Raw genomic sequence first — 19,789 nt, 5'->3', positions numbered from 1 at the left:
AAAAGCCAAACCTTCTACTTCCCTGCATAGTTCTTGCCACTATGTCCAGACCACCTGCACATTAAACAACAACACAGACCACAAGAGGACTATCTGTGACCAGAGTCACATTAGCAGTGTGGACACTTAGCACTGGAGGAGGTTTAAAAAACAAAAGAAAGAGAGAGATGGCTCCGTAGGTATATAGAATCCAAGAAGATGAATCTGAAGTGGAGACAAAGACTCTCATGAAAAAAATCCATGTGGCAAAGTAAAAGGAAAAAGAAAAACAGAAGTAATAAATTCTAATTGATTTTTTTTCCTGAAAATCCATATAGTGAGAAATGACTTAGAGAATTCATTTATTTTGTTCCTGTGGTTAGGAGTTACTTCCTCTGAGAAACCAAAGGGTAGGCTACCCATTTCCAGACAGCAGTCATCTATGTTGATGAAGGAGGTGTTCACTTTCTCCAAGGCTCAAGAGGGAGATATCTCTCTCTGTGTCTGTCTCTGTCTCTGTCTCTCTTCACACACACACACAGAGAGAGAGAGAGAGAGAGAGAGAGAGAGAGAGAGAGAGAGAGAGACTCACTAGAGCACTGGGGGTTATTAAGTACTTTGAAAAGGGATTTCAGCCAAATCTATTGAAAGTCCTTGATGAGAAAAGGATTGGATGGGCCTGCAGGGATTCCAACAATGACAATGATGATGGTGGCAATGATGGCAATGAACATTGGTTGTCTGTAGGGATTTAAAAAGATTTTTCACATGCTACATTATCTCACTTGGTGGAGTTTTGATTACATTAGTGATTATATTTCTTTGCATTAAGAAAGAGGGATAGGGTTACATTTTTCAAGGAGGAGAGCAAAACAGTTCAACTTGGCAATTGTAAGCAAATGGGACTGTTGGTAACAGAGGACTTGCCCTGCAAGAACTAGCTCCTCTTTGCCACAGACGGAGAATTAAAACTCCACCCTCTCAAATTCTTTTGTTCCTTCCATTGGCCCACAGTGATCAATTAGCCATTCTCTGCTACACAACTACCATGGCTAGGTATTACTCTTCTTTATAGGACACAAAGAAGTACAAGAATTGTACTTAAGGAGATTTCTGATTGAATAATGAAAAAAATTAATCAAAGATACAAGAAAATTAAGAAGTTCTGGATCAGTGGTTTGGAGCAATGCTGCTCAATGTGTGGTCCTGGGGTCAGTAACATCAAATTCACCTGGAACTTATGAGAAATGCAAATAATCAGGCACCCCACATGTACAAATGAGAAGCTTTCTGTGTGAGAAAAATCTATGTGTAATAAGCCCTCTAAAGGCACCTCTGGTAACAGGCACACTTGAACTTCTTACGTAAGAGAGCTCAGTGTTGCCAGAAATATCACAGATTTTCTGAAAGAAATAGCACATGGTTTAGGAATCACATTATCCTTTGAAAGATTTCCCACACCTTTCGCTCCTTCACCTTACCCATCTCTTGGTAGTCTGTCTTCAACTGATATACTAATTGAATTGATATACACTTTATTCTTCTAAAAAATGATACCAGTATGAAGAAGTTGCATCCACTTTGTTGGCAGTGGGCTCCTTGACTTTAGAAGAATATTTACAGCTGTTAAGAAACCCTGCCCTTGATGTTTGTTTCTCATTATTATTTATTAGAAGCAGTCTGGGATTTCTTTTTTTTTTTTCCAGTTCATGACCAAGAGGACCTTTTCCATGTTTGTCATCCCCAATGAAGCACCTATTTTCTGTTGATGGTCATCCTGATTTCTCTGTTGGAGTCTCATTTCCACAGATCATATTATGAATTTCAACATCTCTCCCATTTGTGTTTATGAAATGGGAAGAGAAATATTTGAATATGAATTAGTCCTTATTTTATCTCCTGTTTATTTTGTTATGCTTGCTGTTTGTCATTTCTTCAGCGTCTGCAGCTCTAATCAGATGAGCAGAAAAAGAATGTGATGTTGAACAGAATTAGGAAAGCCACATCCATGCAGAAACAAAAGCAAATGTCTGAGCCACTAATACATCACAGGAGGGGACTCACAGTGAACTGTGATCTTCCCAGAATGAGACTGATTGGAAGCATGGGGAATGTGTTAATGTCTGAAAGTGGTTAATGGGGTTTACCCCACTGATCTGAGTTGGGGCCCATCGAGAGCAGAACAAAGCTTATAATCCTACCAGCAATTTAAGTGATTATAATTTTCTGTCTGGCATATGAAAATAACCTCATGGGAAATCAGACTAGCATACTCCCAAGTGAAAATATTAGTGTTTATCAATTTACAGTTTGGGGAAAAACTTAGGAATCATAGTATAAAGAAATCTGGGATAGAAGCCAAAGAAATGAGATGAAAGGAATATACCTGCCAAGATTGCAGAAGAGAAGAATCTACACCGGTCCACAAGTTCTAACTGAGCATATAATCTTGTGTTCAATCCTGAAATGAGCACTCTGAGTTAAAGAAACAGACATCCCAAAGAGTTGGGAAGACCAACATGGACATCTGTAGTGGCTCAATTGTAGTGGACATCTGTAATCAGCTGGACTGTGAACCTAGATCATCCTTGCATCCAGTTTACTCTAGCCCCCGGGGAACAATCAAGCCTGAGGGTGGAGTTCTGTTCTTCCTAACCCTAGAGCATCCCTTGCCTTCTGGACAACTTTGTCTGTGAGAAAGTTATCTCACAGCTTTTAGAGATTCACATGTCAGAGACCCCTAGAATGTCTGCCAGTTACTCTTCTCTCCCCATCCCTTCCTGATATATGTTCAGGTTTACTATTTGTGGAACCACTTCTTGGACAGGGAGATGAAGAATGCTTTTGAGTCATATGGTCATCTGTGTTAGTTTCCTGTTGCTTCTGTAACAAATTACCATAAATTGGATGACTTACAAGAACGGAAATGAATTCTTTTATAGTTTTGGAGGACAGAATTTGAAATCAAAGGGTCAGCAGGACGGAGCTCCCTTTGGGTCTTTAGAGGAGAATTTATCCCTTTCTTCTTCCTTCTTCCAATGGCTCCAGGCATTTCTTGGCTTGTGGCTACATAACTCCAATTTCTGTTTGTCTTCACAGCCTTCTTCTCACTGCATGTCCCTCTTCTTTGTGTCAGTTACAAGGATACTTGTCATTGGATTTAGGGCCCATCTTGATAATCCAGGGGGATCTCTTTTGTTAGTCACCTTGTAATTGCTGTGACCAAAATATCTGACAAGAGCAACTCAGAGAAGGAAAGGTTTATTTGGGGCTCAAGGTTTCAGTTTCGGAGGTTCAGTCCATGGCTGACTGACACCATTGCTCTGAGCCAGAGGTGAGGCGGAGCATCCTGGGAGAAGAGTGCAGTGGAGGAAAGCTGCTTAGTTACTATCCAATAGTCCATTCAAATTTTTAGTTGATTAAATGAACTAGTCCACTGATTAGGCTACAGCTCTCCTAACGTAAGCACTTTACCTATGAACATTCCTGCATTGTCTATTACGTGAGCTCTGGGAGTGGGGGACACCTCATAACCAATCCAGAACCATCTCATCTTTGGAATAATAACTTATCTATATCTGCAAAGACCTATTTCCCAAATGAGGTAATGTTTGTAGTTCCAGAGAATGGGGCATGATCATATCGTATTGGAAGCCACCTTTCAACCCAGTGTACCATCAGCCATTCTATTTCCATGTCTTAAACTTCGAGGACTGTGAATCACCCTGAATAACTTGATAAAATATATGAAATTTATTTATAGATAAATATACATGTTCCAATGAATATGAATTTCTGTTTAAAATTTCAAGGAATTCAAAATCCACCACCAACACCAAAGCCCAAATGTGTACTATAGGTTGAAATACAATTTCTGAATGGTAACATCCAACATTAACCACAGGTTTTCTTTGTTATCTGGCTAATGTAAATAGCCCCTGATATTGCCCCTTTTTTGTTCTAGATAATGTGTACAATTTTGTTAACTCATTTTAAGATCATCTTGAGTCTTTTACTTCTCTCCCTGAAGTGTTTGTTGGTATTGATCACATTGTATATAGAAACTCTTGAGCTGCTGTTATTGCTATTCAACCTCAGCTGTACCAAGCCTGTTTCTTTTATCCGATACTTATGTCATTACCAGGAGGAGAAACTGACATTTCTCATGGTTGCGTCACATCTTATTAAATTCAGCCTATCTCCTTAGACTGTCAGGACCTTATTGGGTCCGATTCTTCCAGCAAGCATATCGACTGTTTCTTCCAGCATTATATCATCAGAAAGTTCAGTTTTCATTGATGACCATTATTTCCATGTCTTCAAATCATTAATAAAAAATGATGAACAAGACAATAGACAATAGAAACTTACAGCTAACTATTTATACCTCCCTCCTGGTTATTTTTAATACTCTAATTAGGTGTTGTTCAGCCTCATAATTTTACTAGCACCTGACTCTTTTTTTGCTTTTCATTTTTTTTTAATTGCTATGGCAGCCCTGCCAGTTACCCTGCTGACATCCAGGTAAATCGTGTGCTTCATATTTCCCTCTTCTGTCTGCCTAGCCAACGTTTCATAGAAAGGCATGAGATTAATCCATGGTGATGTATTTTGTGATCCATGAAATTACTAAACTCTTTGGAGTAGGCAGAAGTTTTCGGTTTAGCATCACAAACATCCTGCAACTCAGAGAGCTCCAATCAGGGAGGACTCACAAGAGGAGGTGTCTTTTGAATGTGGGAGAATTTTGATAGGCTGGATAGAGAAGGAAGGAGACATTTGTCAAGGTCCTCTCACATCCTTTCATTTTTTTCTTGATGAGTTATCAGTTGAATTCATCTCTCTTCAAACAAGTAGACATTTATGATAGGAGAAAGCTGTTTTGTTAAAGATTTGAAATGTAGAGATTTGTAACCTCTGAATGAATTCAGAATGAAAAGATAGAAATACCTTGGTGGATGGCCTGGCATTGATGTGTGGGATCTGGAAACCACTGGATCTAGCAAGAATGCAACAAAACCAAGAACCAGGAGAGACAGTCAAGTTCACTCCCCACAGGGTGTACCATATATGCAGAGTGTTCTAGGCTCAGGGCTTCTACCCAAAGCTGAGCAGATGCTGATACTCGTACAAAGACTCTACAGTTTTACTAAAGGAGAGACCCCTCAGTTGCTCCCTCGAAGTCTGTTTAATCTTACTTGACATAAAGTTTTTATTTTAGTTTTATCTGATAACACATTCAAAGTTGTTTCTTGAGATATATTTTCAGTTTATGATCTACAAAGATAATCCTGTTTCTTTCCCCATTTCACAATTGTTTTTAAATCCCATTTCTCCTTGTCTTTCAAACCACTGAAGGAACTGTCCTATGAGAGAGTTATTCTCTTAGTTTTCATCATGACAGTATGTGAGCCTGGGCAGAGGACATTCCAGGGCTGTAGTGTGACTTAGTTTCAAGAAATGGAAACCATCCAGTGTCTGAAGGACTCCAGTTCCTTCAGACTTGTTCTAAGCTCCTGGCATGATTAGTCACCCTTTACATCAAGGTGATAGATGTCTTGCTTTGTAATTGCAAGACGTGCCACCCGAGTTGAGTATGGATGATCCGTCTTTTTTTCCCCCTATTTTTCTAGAGATGATTGATCATTCATAGGGCTCTCAACTGCTGGGCTTTGAAAAGGTCAGTATTGATTATCTAAGTCATGCTGATGGTGTGCTTCTTTACTATACATAAATATGAGTTCCTTTTATGAGACTGCTATGATTTTTCAGAGGAGGAGAGGGGAGAGGGCATTCATGTGAGTTAGGCAATAGAAATTTCACCTACAACACATTTAGATACAGTCACAGAATTTGAGGAATGGCAGTCATACTTTAGATTAGCTAATCCACTCCTCTTTCAATACACACACATACACACACACACACACACACCAATTTACAGATGAGGAAACTGAGTCCCTGTCAATGCACATGGATAGGTGAAATCCCAGTGTTTGCATTAAGGAGAAATGGGAAGGCTATAGTTCCAAATGTGAACAATGGTTTTACCTGGGGTTTGGATTGTTGTACAACTTTTCTACATTTTAAATCTTCCTGGAAAGCACATATATGACTTTTGCAATTAGGAAAAAATGTTTAATGTTAAACTCACTGGGAATGCCATGCTGATTAGCTGGAACTCTGAGGACAGTGGACTCCTTCAGTGGCCTTCCAAGAGTTCATTTTGGAAGGACAGGAAAAGTCCAGGCTGCGGTCCAGTCCTCTATCCTTAGTTCTGGTGCATTACTGACAATGGGCCTTCTCTGCTTGTCTTTCCTGCCCTTCCCCAAACACTTAGAGTCTTTGGCCACTTCAGCCTCCGCTCTGAATGGCAGTTAGTGAAAGTGGACTACAAGTCTATCTTCAGCCGGCGCTGCACCAAGGAGGACTATCAGACCTGGCACCTGCTCAATCAGGTACAGCCGAGGGTGGGGCATGCTGGCCTCTAGGGAGAGGAGCTCCTGCAAGCTTGGGTCAGTATTTAGCCTGGGGCCTTCCTATCAGAGGAGGAAGGTAGCAGGATATCTGAGCAGTGGGTGTGGGTTCAGGGGACATACCAGGCCTAGCACGGGTACAAGATATTTAGGGACCATTTGGCCCCTGGGATCCTATGTATGTGATCATTGAGATGTCTCAGCTACCTGGGGAGAGGAGGTGATGATAACCTGGGGATTTATCTCTATGTGCAGAGAAGTGAGCATCAGGCATATTCACTAGGAGGCCCTCCTTTGGCTTGCTCATCTGCCCTGCCACTGTGGAGAGTGAGAATATATCTTAGGCCAGACTGAAGTAAGGGCCCTGGGGTGTCAGGAAGAGGATCACAGAGTGCAAGGTGGATGGGTCTGCCGATGACTGATACCCGTTACTGTGTAATAGGGGCAGGTGTCTGCACTCTTTAGAACCCTGTGGCTATGTAACTTGTAGCAACTTCTCTTTTAATCTCTAGCTTAAGAATTAGGAGTTGGGTACTGTCATTTGGCAGATGGAGGGAATTTGGGGGTCAACTTCAATTTTACTGTGAAGATGACAGGATATTGCGTGCCACATGTGGGCTTCGTTCCACCTGATATTCTGCTGAAGCCACATGGCTTGTGCCCTGGTGGTTCACGGGGATGCCAGGAGTCTTTGCAGTCTCTATAGACAAGGAGAAGAAACAGGGTGATGTGGATATCAGGGGATGGGGTGGATGGAGGGATGGGGTGGGTGGAGGGATGGCGTGGGCCAGCCTCCCACAGTGATCCTTTTGTGGGGTAGCAGTTTATTCTTGAAATTACTGGATGGTTCCTGAGGATAGATTTGCTATACTGAGTAGCACAAAAGGTAGAGCAGAGAAGGACAAGGCCAGTGTCTCTTGCTGAGAAGCTGGCTTATTTCAGCTCCTTTATATTTTTCTGCCTCTCTCACTATGGACTTTCTCTCTAAGGGAGAGCCTTGCGTCATGGGAGAAAGAAAAATATTCAAGAAACGCAAGCCAGGAGCTCAGTGTGCCCTGGGCCGAGACTACTCGGGGTCAGTGGTCTCAGAACCCTGTGTCTGTGCCGATTGGGACTTCGAGTGGTGAGTCCTTTGGCATTTTATCACCAATTACAACCTGATTTTTACCTGTCTGTGGAATGGGGTTGAAGAAGGAGGTAGGAGAAAAAGGCATGTTCCAGAGACAGGATGTATGTCCCCTGGTCAGGTTATGAAGCCATGTGGGAGCGCTGCGCTGCTGGGAAGAAGGCAGGCCAAGGCATTTTAACAGGGATGGTCACTGCTGTATCAGAGCAGCATCTCCAAGGCTTCCCTCATCTTCAGTGAGCAGATGTATTGGACAGTCATAGAGGGGTTGGACTGGGCACAGAGGGAGCTTAGAGAGCCTTGGATGTTGGCCTGCAGGCCTGTTTCCTCAAACTGTGCTTCATGTGAACTGTCTGCCATGCTTTCCTTTGCTTTTCATTTTCATTGATATATAATATTTGTATACATTTATAGGGTGCAGTGTGATAATGTGCATGTGTATGCAATAGATGATGATCAACTCAGGATAATTAGCACTTCCTTCTGCTCAAACATTGATCATAGTTTGGGTTGGGAGTCTTTGGACTCTTCTAGTTATTTTGAAATATTGAATAAAATGTTGTAGACTGTAATTCTCCAATGACAATGACAAAGAATAACTTTTAATCTCACCTGTTCAGATCGCATCCTCACCCTACAGCCCATGACTCCCAAATATTTAAACACTTACCTCCAGACCTGGCCTCCCTCTCCTTTTGGACAGATATGTCTCTAGCTATCTCCTCAGCATACATCTCTTTAGTTTTTAAGAGGAAAGTCAAGCTGGGAACGGTGGCACATGCCTGTAATCCCAGTGGTTCAGGAGATTGAGGCAGGAGGATTGTGAGTTCAGAGCCAGCCTCAGCAAAAGCGAGGTGCTAAGCAACTCAGTGAAACCCTGTCTCTAATAAAATACAAAATGGAGCTGGGGATGTGGCTCAGTGGCAGAGTGAGTTACATTCCTGGTAATACCCCATCCCCCCCCCAAAAAAAAGTGAGGGAAGTCAAACTTGATGTGGCCCAAGGAAAACTGTTCTTAAATCCTCTTAGTGGAAGAAGTTCCTGTTCAGTGTTTCCAGTCTTGATAGAGCACACAGCTATCCACTCAGAAGCTGAAGTAAAAATCTCCTTCTCCTCATCCTCAGACCCAGGACACTGAGTCCTTGAAGTTCTATGTCCACAATGCACTATGTCCCAAAGTTCTTCCACCGTCTCCAAAAATATGGATGCTTCCAAGAGTTACTCTCTTTCTCCCTCCAGCATTGCCACCCTAAAATCCATTTATCAAATTATACTTGAATAAATCCAAGTCAGATCTCATAACTCCTATGACTAAAGTGCTCCAATGGTTTCCCTCCCTCCTTAAATTATAATCCAGTCTTCTTCTGGCCTGCTCTGTTGTAGGTCATTTGGCTTTGGCTTACCTGGGTCGATATTTCTTACTATACTTCCCTCTTTCCCTGCATTGCAGTCATACCATTTCCTTGAACTTAATTAATCCAGACTCATTCATAGAAGAAGGAACAAGAAGTATACGAATTTTTCCCAAATCTCATGATGGCTGGCACCTTTGAATATGTCATGTCTCAGCAAAATTATCAGCTTCTCAGAAATGTCTTCTGAGACCACCTAATCTCACCTGTGCCCTAGCACTCTCTAACACATTGTTGTATTTCGATGTCTCCTTATTATTAAACACCATTTGAAATGATCATGTTTTTGAATGTTTTATTATCACCCATCTTTCCCCAGTAGAATGCAAGTGCTCTGAATGCAGGAACTTTTGACTTTCCTCATTGTGGAATTCAGTGTCTAGCACACAGTAAACAGTCGGTGAAGAGTTGTAACATGTTTCTGAATGTTCTTTTCAGAAGGGTCAAAAACCTCTCCAGAGCTGGGAATGTGTGGATATCCCTCTGATCCCAGTTGGATGAATTCTTCCTTTGTGTCCAAGTCAAAAGCTAGTGTTTTATTTGATTATAGCTCATCCCAGGTTAAAAGACAAAGCTAAGGGCTCAAGCGTGAGCCTATGAACATGGAAGGGGCTGAACAATGATACAGTTGCATTGGGGCTTTTCTGAGCTGAATAACAAAGGTCAGTCCAGAGAAATGGATGATGTAGAGAACAAGGGATTTAACTGTCAATCCATGGGTGCAGAACAGCTGCCCCTGACCAATAGCCTTCCTCCTTCTGTCCTCACGGATTTGAAACAAGAAGCTTGCTCTGTTTCCCACTTTCTACTAGGAAAATAACTGACAAGTGCAAGCCAAGTGGGTGACTGACTTCTCCCTACCTGCTTTCGTTCTTTAGAAAGCTTGACTTTAGTGAGATTTTATCAAATGGAAGGTACTAAACAGAATTTAAACTTCAGTAGCTGGGTCCCTTCTGTGGCAATTTTGATCCTTTGGGAAGAAAGACTATTTTTCACAGTTAGAATAAATAATTTTAATTATTAACCACAATCAATTAAAACAGTCAAAGCAGTGTGTACTGTAGTTCACTCAGAATTATGGCTTGTGACAGATTGATGTCAACTTGAATAATCAGCAACCGAATGTTTCGGGCAACTTTTGTCTTTCTGCAAACTAGTTCCATTGAAGCACCCTATCTCTGCCTCAACCTATAGAGATGTATTCCATATTTATATCCTGTATCTCTCCAGACACAATAGATGCTCACCCATTGTTGGGAGGCCACAGAAGTGAGAAGGAACAAGAACTCTAACATATATTTCCATTAGTAATTCCATTAACATTTATTGGTGTGGATAAAAATTCCAGTGCTGATCTTGGGATTTTTTTTTTCTTAATCTCTGTGTCTTTGTCTCCTAGCACAAAATAAAAATAGATTATATGTAGGACCCATTGGGTCCTAGGGAGAACTGAATGAATGAATGGATGGATGGATAAATATGCATCATGAATATAGATAAGGCATTCATCCAAGTGATGACCATACAACACATAGTTGCTATTGGTGGTGCTGCTGCTGTTGTGAATCTTGGACCGACCCCAGGGTTAAGTGGTCCCTGTTGTATCCTTAGCAACTGAGCTAGAGCTTACACATCCACTTAAACACAGTCTTCAGAGTAGTACTTTTGGGTATTACCTATTTATTTTAATGCTGGTGGCATTGTTTCTAAATCATTATTTAGAGATTACTGTCATAATCCATCTCTAAATGAAGTCTGGTGGGTGGGGAGGGCAGCTCTTGCAAGGCATCCTGTGGTTCTCACCTTTGCATAGAAATTCCACCTGGATCCAAGGCCCTGTATCATCAGGACCTTCACTATTGGCTTTTAATGAGGAGAGATTAAGCATCTTGACCATAAGTTACTTGACCAAGCTTACATAGCTGGGCTTCAAATAATGCAGGACTAGCTAAATCTCTTGTTCTTGCCTCTATTTCAACCATTTCTCAAGAAATCAAACAAGTCTTATTCTTTCATATTTACTTTAGGTTTCAGAAGAAACAGGGTATCCATGTTCAGCTACTCTAAAATCAAAATTCATCTCCAAGCAACCTAGGTTTACCACTCTTGATGAAAGTTCTTATGGAATGTTTCATTAATTGTAAAACAATTTCAAATACAGTAGTTTTGACCTTTAGTGATAGAATTTTAAGAGGTATATGGTCTCCAAGAAGCCTCTATCACTTATTTCTTTTTCTTTTTTGTTTATTTCATTTTTATGTTTTTATTATTGTGTTATAGTCATATATAATATTGGGGTTCATTCTGACACAATCATAAAAGCGTGGAATATAATTTGTTCCTCTTTAGCCCCCCAATTTCCCCTTTCTCTTCCCACTTCCCTACCCCTATGCCCCTTCCTCTACCTTACTGTCTGTCTTCAATTTATTTAGAGTTTTATTTTAATTAGTACTTTGTAGATATACATAAATGTGAAGTTCACTCTGGTATATCGATATCATATATGTACATAGCATAATTTGGTCAATTTCATTCTACCTCTTTTTCCTTTCCCTGGTCTCTCCCCCTCAATCACCTTCCTGTGATCCACTGATCTACCTTTTATTTCCACAGGATTCCACCTTTTATATTCCCTTATTTTGCTCTAGCTTCTGCATATGAGAAAACAGTCAACCCTTGACTTCCTGAGTCTGGTTTATTTCACTTAGCATGATGTTCTCTAGTTCTATCCTTTTAGCAACAAATGCCATAATTTAATTCTTCTTTATTACTGAGTAAAACTCCATTTGTGTTTGTGTGTGTTTGTGTGTTTGTGTGTGTGTGTGTGTGTATAATCTTCTTTATTCATTCATCCATTGATGGGCATGAGGGCTGGTTCCATAACTTGGCTATTGTAAATTGCACTGCTATAAACATTGATGTGCTTGTATCACATTGATTTTAGTTCTTTAGAATAAATACCAAGGAGTAGGAAAGCTGGGTAATATGGTGATTCCATTCCTAGTCTTTTTAGGAATCTCCAGGCTGCTTTCCAAAGTGGTTGTACTAATTTTCAGTACCACCAATGATGATGGGAGTGCCTTTTGACACACATCCTCATCAGCATTTTTTATTATTTGTGTTCTTGATGATTGCCATTCTGACTGGAATGAGATGAAAATGCAAATAAAAACTACATTGAGATTTCATCTCACTACAGTTTTTTTATATGAGATATGATTGATGATTATTATCATTAAGAGCATCAAGTCTTGGATGCTTGTTTACATTGCTTGAGATTGACACCATTCTTCTACTTTTTTAATATGAAGTATGATTGACCACAGACATGTAAATATATATATATATATATATATATATATATATATATATATCCCATAACAATTCTGGGCCTCTTACTCTTTCAAACAATTTTAGTACTATTTTTTCTAGTTCTGTGAAGAATGTCATTGGTATTTTGATGGTGATTGCATTGAATCTGTGAAACACTTTTGGTACGTGGCTATTTTGATGTATTAATTCTGCCTATCCAAGAACATGGGATGTCTTCTCGTCTTCTAAGATATTTGATGTCTTTCTTCAGTGTTCTAGTTTTCGTTATGAAGGTTTTCACCTTTTTGATTACATTTATTCTTAGATATTTTTTTTTCTTTTTTGAAGTTACTATGAATGGGACAGTCTACCTGATTTCTTTCTCAGCACATTCATTATTGGATTATAGCAAAGTGATTGATTTATGTATGTTGATCTTGTATCCTGCTCCTTTTGCTAAATTTGTTTATTAGCTCTAGAAGTATTCTGGTGAAGTTTTGGGAGTCTTCTATATAAGAGATAATGTCATCAGTAAATAGCAATAATTTAAATAGACACTTCGCAAAAAAAATGGCCAACAAACGTTGAAAAAATGTTCGACATCCTTCATAATCAGAGAATAGTAACAATATGTAATATGACTAAAAAGTATGCTTTCCACCATTTCTGTGTGTGGGAGAAGTAGTTTTTTGATTTCTGAAAGTTCTGGGTTATTTACAGTGGTTTGGGGAAACACTAGGTCTGAATATTTGAAATTATCTTCTGTGTCTTTAAGTCATTTTCAATTAACATAGGTCAGGTTTTGAAATTTAGTTTTTTCAACAAATGTAGTTTGACTCTTTGTGTTTAAGGTGATGCTAGAGATCAGTGCAAGGCAACCATTTCATAGCTTTGTCTCCTTCTCAATGGTACCCCCTACCAGGAAGTATGATTAGCTAAGGAATGTGAAGTGCCCAGCTTGGTTAGCAGAAGCAATTATGCACTTTCCATTTAGTTGTTTCCCCAAACCAAATCAGGACATAGTCATTTGGTTGGTCCAGGCACAGTGTAATTCTCAGAGACAGCAGGAAGAGGATGTAACTTAGTTTAGTTGGGTTGGAGGCTGGAGAGAGCAGGTTGATTATCTTCACTGTGTGGAAGAGTTGAGGAACACAACCTGGATTCACAAAGGGAAGGTAGTTTCTACCTGTGTCCCCCCTCTTCTTGAAGAGAGGAGCTTTATTTGTAGGGCATCATTGACTTTCACAACTTGCAGCCAAGCAGGTGTCAATAATAAGCATGAACATGGCACCAATATGGATGTTTCAAAATAAGAGCCTCATAACTCCCCCTGCCTTGAACTTACTCTAGAGAGCAGTTCTGCAGCAACCTCCATCATGATGCAGGTGATGAGCCAGGACCAAATTCTCACTGAGAATTAGGGGTGTTAGAGACTAGCAGGTAGTTAGAAAGGGGAGCATAAGGGGCTTGCTCTGAAATGAGGGCTCCCTTGTAAGCAGCCCTCTGGGAGACCCAAATGTATTTTTTCAGTGAGAAACCAGGTTAGACCCATAAACCAGGTTATGGTATGTAGTCCTCTTCTTTCCTATTTACCCATCTGCTTACTTGACAAGAACTTTTGCTGAGCACCTACTATGTACCAGGTGTTGCACCAAGTCTTATGCATCCATTTTCTTTCTTAATCATCTCAACCAACTCCTGGGAAGAGAGTTTGCTATTATGGGCATTTTATAATGGACATGAACAGAGAGGTTAATTCACTCAAGATAATAATATGACTTCAGATCCTGAGTCTTAGTATGTTGTGGTGGCTACTTTTCTTATCTAGTATGGGGCCAAATCCTCGGAGCAAGGTTGCCCAGTGTTGATGTAGAAGACAGAGGGAAAGAGATTTTGGTGGGCCACATAAATTCAGGTGGGTCTAAAATTATTCAACCTTCAGTATTATACATATGAAGCACAAGCAAGAATGATTTTTCTATAGTGGACAAGCCAAAGTATAAATAAGACAATAAACAATGCATAAACAAGAGTTATTATACTAAAAGAAGGCATAACAGAGAATAATAAAGCATATCATTGAGAGCTAAATTTTGTGGGCCAAAACGACAGTGCCCATTATAGTAATCACTAGTCACGTGATGATTCACATTAAAATGAAATCAAATTTAAAAATAAATTCCATTGTTATACTGGTTAGTGTCTACCATATTGAACAGCATAGCTATAAAACATTTCCATTTTTGTAGCAAGATCTATTGTAGAGCAATGGTTCTTTATTTATTTATTTTTATTTTTAATTTTAATTTGTTACATATGACAGTAGGATTTATTACAATTCATATTACACATATAGAGCACAATTTTTCAAATCTCTGGTTGTACACAAAGTAGAGTCACATCCTTCGTGTCTTCATACATGTGCTTAGGGTAAGGATGAGCATAGCATTCCACCATCTTTCCCACCCCTGTGTCCACTCCCTTCCCCTCCCTCCACTTTTCCCCTTTGCCCTACCTAGAGTTCATTTAATCCTCCCATCCCCCCCCCACTACTCACAGCATATTATGGATCAGCATCCTTAAATCAGAGAAATCATTTAGCATTTGTTTTTGGGGGATTGGCTAATTTCACCTAGCATTTTATTCTCCAGCTCCATCCATTTACCTGCAAATACCATGATTTTCTTTTCTTTTAATGCTGAGTAATATTCCATTGTGTATATATACCACAGTTTCTTTTCCATTCATCTACTGAAAGGCATCTAGATTGGTTCCACAGTTTAGCTATTGTGAATCGTACTGCTATAAAGCACAATTTTTTTCATCTATACTGATGTGGTTGTGTCCCTGTAATATGCTGTTTTTAAGTCCTTTGGGTATAGACCAAGGAGAGGGAAAGCTAGGTCAAATGGTGGTTCCATTCCCATATTTCCAAGGAATCTCCAGATTGCTTTTCATATTGGCTGCACCAATTTGCAGTCCCACTAGCAAATTATGAGTGTGCCTTTTCCCCCACAACCTCGCCCATACTTATTGCCCTTTGTATTCTTAATAGCTCTCATTCTGACTGGAGTGAAATAAAATCTTAGAGTAGTTTTGATTTGCATTTCTCTAATTGATAGAGATGTTGAACATTTTTTCATATATTTGTTGATTGATTGCATATCCTCTTCTGAGAAGTGTATATTCAGTTCCTTGGCTATTTATTGTTTGGGTTATTTTTATTTTTATTTTGTTTTTTGGTGTTAAGATTTTTGAGTTCTTTATATTTTCTAGAGATTAGTATTATATCTGACATGCATGTGGTAAGAATTTGTTACCGATTAGTATGCTCTCTATTCACCTCACTGATTGTTTCTTGTACTGAGAAGAAGCTTTTTAGTTTGAATCCATCCTATTTATTGATTCTTGATATTAATTCTTACACTATAGGAGTCTTATTAAGGAAGTTGGGGCCTAATCCGACATGATGGAGATTTGAGCCTACTTTTTCTTTTAATAGATGGGCAGTGTCTCTGGTTTAATTCCTAGGTCCTTGATCCACTTTGAGGATAACAGGAACATATCTCAACATGGTAAAAGCTAGGCCCAAGGCCAACATCATTCTAAATGGAGAAAAAATTGAAAGCATTCCCTCTAAAAACTGGAACAAGACAGGGATGCCCTCTTTCACCACTTCTATTTAACATAGTTCTTGAAACACTGGTCAGAGCAATTAGAGAGATGAAAGAAATTATAGGGATACAGTTAGGTAAAGAAGAACTCAAATTAGCACTATTTGCTGATGATATGATTCTATACCTAAAAGACCCAAAAAAATTCCACCAGAAAACTTTTAGCACTAGTAAATGAATTCAGCAAAATAGCAGGTTACAAAATCAACACCCATAAAGCAAAGGCATTTCTGTATATCAGTGACAAATCCTCTGAAAGGGAAATGAAGAAAACTACCCCATTTAAAATAGCATAAAAAATATACTTGAGAATCAACTTAATGAAAGAATTGAAAGACCTCTACAATGAAAACTACAGAATGCTAAAGAAAGAAGACCTTAGAAGATGGAAAGATCTCCCTTATTCTTGGATAGGCAGAATTAATATTGTCAAAATGACCATACTACCAAAAGCACTATACAGATTTAATGCAATTCCAATCAAAATCCCAATGGAATTTCTCATAGAAATAGAAAAAGCAGTCATGAAATTCATCTGAAAAAATAAGAGACCCAGAATAGCCAAAGCAATCCTTAGCAAGAAGAGTGAAGCAGGTGGCATCAGTATACAACCTTAAACTATACTACAGAGCAATAGTAACAAAAACAGCATGGTATTGGCAGCAAAATAGACTGGTAGACTAATGGCACAGAACAGAAGACACAGAGACTAACCCACATAATTACAGTCATCTTATATTTGACAAAGGTGCCAAAAGCGTACATTGGAGAAAAGTCAGCACTGGTTCTGACTACACCTGCTAGGGATGTTGGAAGAGACCATGGAAGGCTGACATAATCCAGGAAAGCTCTCTGCAAGAGGCAGAGGTGGAGCCATAAGCACTTGCTGTTGAAGAGCTAAATAAAAATAACCAGACTTTCAAAGATGGGAATAAGGAACTGACAGAGCAGAGAGAGGATAAGGTTGTTGGTAAGCAGGGGGATAAGGCAGATGGATAGAGTGAGATTTGATCAGGAGAGATGTTTGAGGAATGATTTGTTGAGTCTTGCACATAATTTCTGCATTGGCTTGGATATAATTGTCTATCTTTCTCTATGGCCATACTTAAGCATCTGCCTCAGCTAAACGATCGCAACATTAATTAATACTTTGTTTTGATGGTGATGGTTTTCTGTGTCTGTTTTGTGGGTGCTTGCTCTGTGCCTGGTAAGAATTGCCAGATCCCAAATCCTCATTATTACACTAATAACTAAAATGGGATAGATGTGCCGGTAGGACATTAGCCCTTGAATCTCAACTGCTAGATGAGGGTACAGAGGACGGAAGGGAGGGGTCCAGGAGGAAACGACAGCGCTTCATCGTCTGAGGCTTGGACGATGCTTGGAGCTTGTGTAGAAGAGACCATGCCTATTTGACTGGTTCCAAGAGTTTCACAACATCATTCTTGGGGACCAGGGACCCTGCCTGATGATTAAAGGGGTGTCACCTAGGATCATTCTAATGTTCAACAGGGATCAAGAGTCTTGATTGTCAGCTCTATCTGCCATGCCCAGTTACGTACAATCTTTGGCATTTTTTGGTTACTTTTAAGTTTTCCTTTCCAATCCACCAACTGAGGGGATGGGGCCTGCCTGGGCATCCCTTCCTGTTCTGATAGGCAGAGGGTTTGGGATTTCTGGACCATCCCAGCTGGTCCTCTTTCAGAATCAAAGGAAGATATATAGGTTCCTGGAAATGAGGAAATTTTTTCCTAAACTCAGAGATGTTCGAACCCTTTTATAATCAAGAAGGACACATACGTGACTTATTTCTTGAAGGAAACTGCTTGTGTGTTTGCAGAATCTGCGGCAGCACACTTCCCTGAGGCAAATCCAACTTTCTGGTGCATTCTGTCCAAACCTCACAATTTAACAGAACACCTTTCCCCAGGAAGCTGGAGTAGCTGCTGGAGCTGCTTGTTTGTCTAAATCATGCAGACTCCTGCGCGGGGAGGGAGGTTGGACAGTATGGGAGATTTTAATATACATTTAGCAGAAATTAATGAAGAAGTCCACAGCTTGGGGGCAGCCAGTTTCTGCTAAAGTTGTTAAATATTAATGAGGTGCTCTTGCTCTTTGGGGCAAAGCAGCAAGCCTGATGCACCTTTCTTTAATTACTGCATCACTAACAGGTATCAGAGCTGAACAGAACTGCCAGAGATGGTTACATTTAGCAAAGAGTATTAAAACATCTCTCTCCTTCCCAGAGCTGCTTAAGAGAGCATCCTTCCTTTACAGATTACTAATATTTCCTAGGGTTAGCTGGACATGCCAATAGCTTCACCTTAAAAAGCAGTTGCAGAATTTTCTAGACGTAGTACAGCCATACTACAGCCCAGTGTAGTCACACATAAATAATGCTTAGCATCAGATATTCGGTGGTGTGCTGTTAAATATTTAACTCCCAGCTCTCTGGGAACTAACAAATACTGATTGTTGTATATATTGCCACCACGGCAGGTTGAAAGCCACCAACATGACATCAGTGAATGTAGAATAGGAAGAGAGAGGTAGTGGATCTCTATTGTAGATAATTACTACCATACTTACAAATAGATACAAATGACTTTAAGGACATTGACAAACCAGGCACAGTGTTTCAGGCCTACAATTCCAGCCATTCAGGAGGCTGATGCAGAAGGATTGCAAGTTTGAGGCCAGCCTGAGCAACTCAGCAAGACCCTAAGTAACTTAGTGAAACCCTGTATCAAATAAAATAAAAAGAACTGGGGGCAGATAGCTCAGTGGTATAGCAACCTGGGTCCAGCCCCTACTGCCCAAATAAAAAATCACATCAAATATGTTACTATAGAGTTTCCTAGCAGTATATATCATAGATAGTGATATCATAGATAGTAGCAATAGAATGAAGTGAAGCAATTAATAAATTGTGTGTTGGGTTATGTATAATAGTCGGTGAGGATGCTTAGCAAAGGATTTACTTGTCAGAGATGTTCCTTTATCCTTCCTTCCAGTTTCAGCCAAAGCTGATGTTGAGTTCTACCTTTCCATGCAGAGATCTTCTACTCACATTCACTCCACAGTTACCTCCTGAGCACTCAGGGTACTCTCTGTGGTTAATACCAGAATATCCATGTGGACTCACAATCTTCCTGCAGAAATAGATGCAACTCAATGGTGTAATTTATGAGGTGGTTGGCATATTCATTCACATAATGTGCATTTATTCAATACCTGAAGTTTCTAGGTACTGCTGGTTGTTGACTCTCAAATTGGTGGAAAACAATGACAAAGATCCTTGCTCTTTTGTAGTTTCCATTTCAGTTTCCAAAGATTTTTGTCTAGGGAAGTAGAGACAGACTCATACAGCCTAGATATTAAAGAAGAAGTAGGAAACCACAAAACACAGGCAAAGGATAGAGTGCTTCAAACAAAGCATAAACACAAAGATAAAGAGGACCAGAAGTGTCCAGTTATGGGTTTGGGGGAAGAAGATGGGTAAGAACATGGGATGAGGTGGGCAGATAGTGTACGAGATCTCATTGGTCAGTTACCACTTCTGAACTGTATGAGTTTGTGCTTGGTCTCTTGCTGTTAATTTACTCTTTAACTGGATTTGGGGTATGTTGTGTCTCTCTCCCCAGAGGACTGAAAATCAATTGAGGACAGACTTGTTATATTTATTCTAAAGGTCAGGGCATACATTGGGTGATAAGTGTGGAATTACGTTGGTGTTCCTCTCACCTCTCCATAGATACACACAGATCATTTGCCTGTGTTTTCATTAAAATTTGACAAAGTTTTGGCTCA

At 39.8% G+C, this 19,789-nt stretch overlaps 1 protein-coding gene across 1 annotated transcript in view; it reads left to right on the top strand.

Moving 5' to 3' along the window:
• Positions 1-19,789, top strand: part of Sorcs3 (sortilin related VPS10 domain containing receptor 3) — a 579,229-nt gene that overhangs the window by 518,598 nt on the left and 40,842 nt on the right. Inside the window, exons 15-16 of the mRNA XM_027930160.2 lie at positions 6,320-6,437; positions 7,445-7,578. Coding sequence (XP_027785961.2) covers positions 6,320-6,437; positions 7,445-7,578 — 252 coding nt within the window. The remainder of the gene's footprint in view (positions 1-6,319; positions 6,438-7,444; positions 7,579-19,789) is intronic.

Source organism: Marmota flaviventris, chromosome 4, assembly GCF_047511675.1.
Source record: "Marmota flaviventris isolate mMarFla1 chromosome 4, mMarFla1.hap1, whole genome shotgun sequence".
NCBI classification, from domain to species: domain Eukaryota; kingdom Metazoa; phylum Chordata; class Mammalia; order Rodentia; family Sciuridae; genus Marmota; species Marmota flaviventris.
Note: the sequence above shows the minus strand (reverse complement) of the source record. Positions and strands in the feature narration are given on the sequence as shown.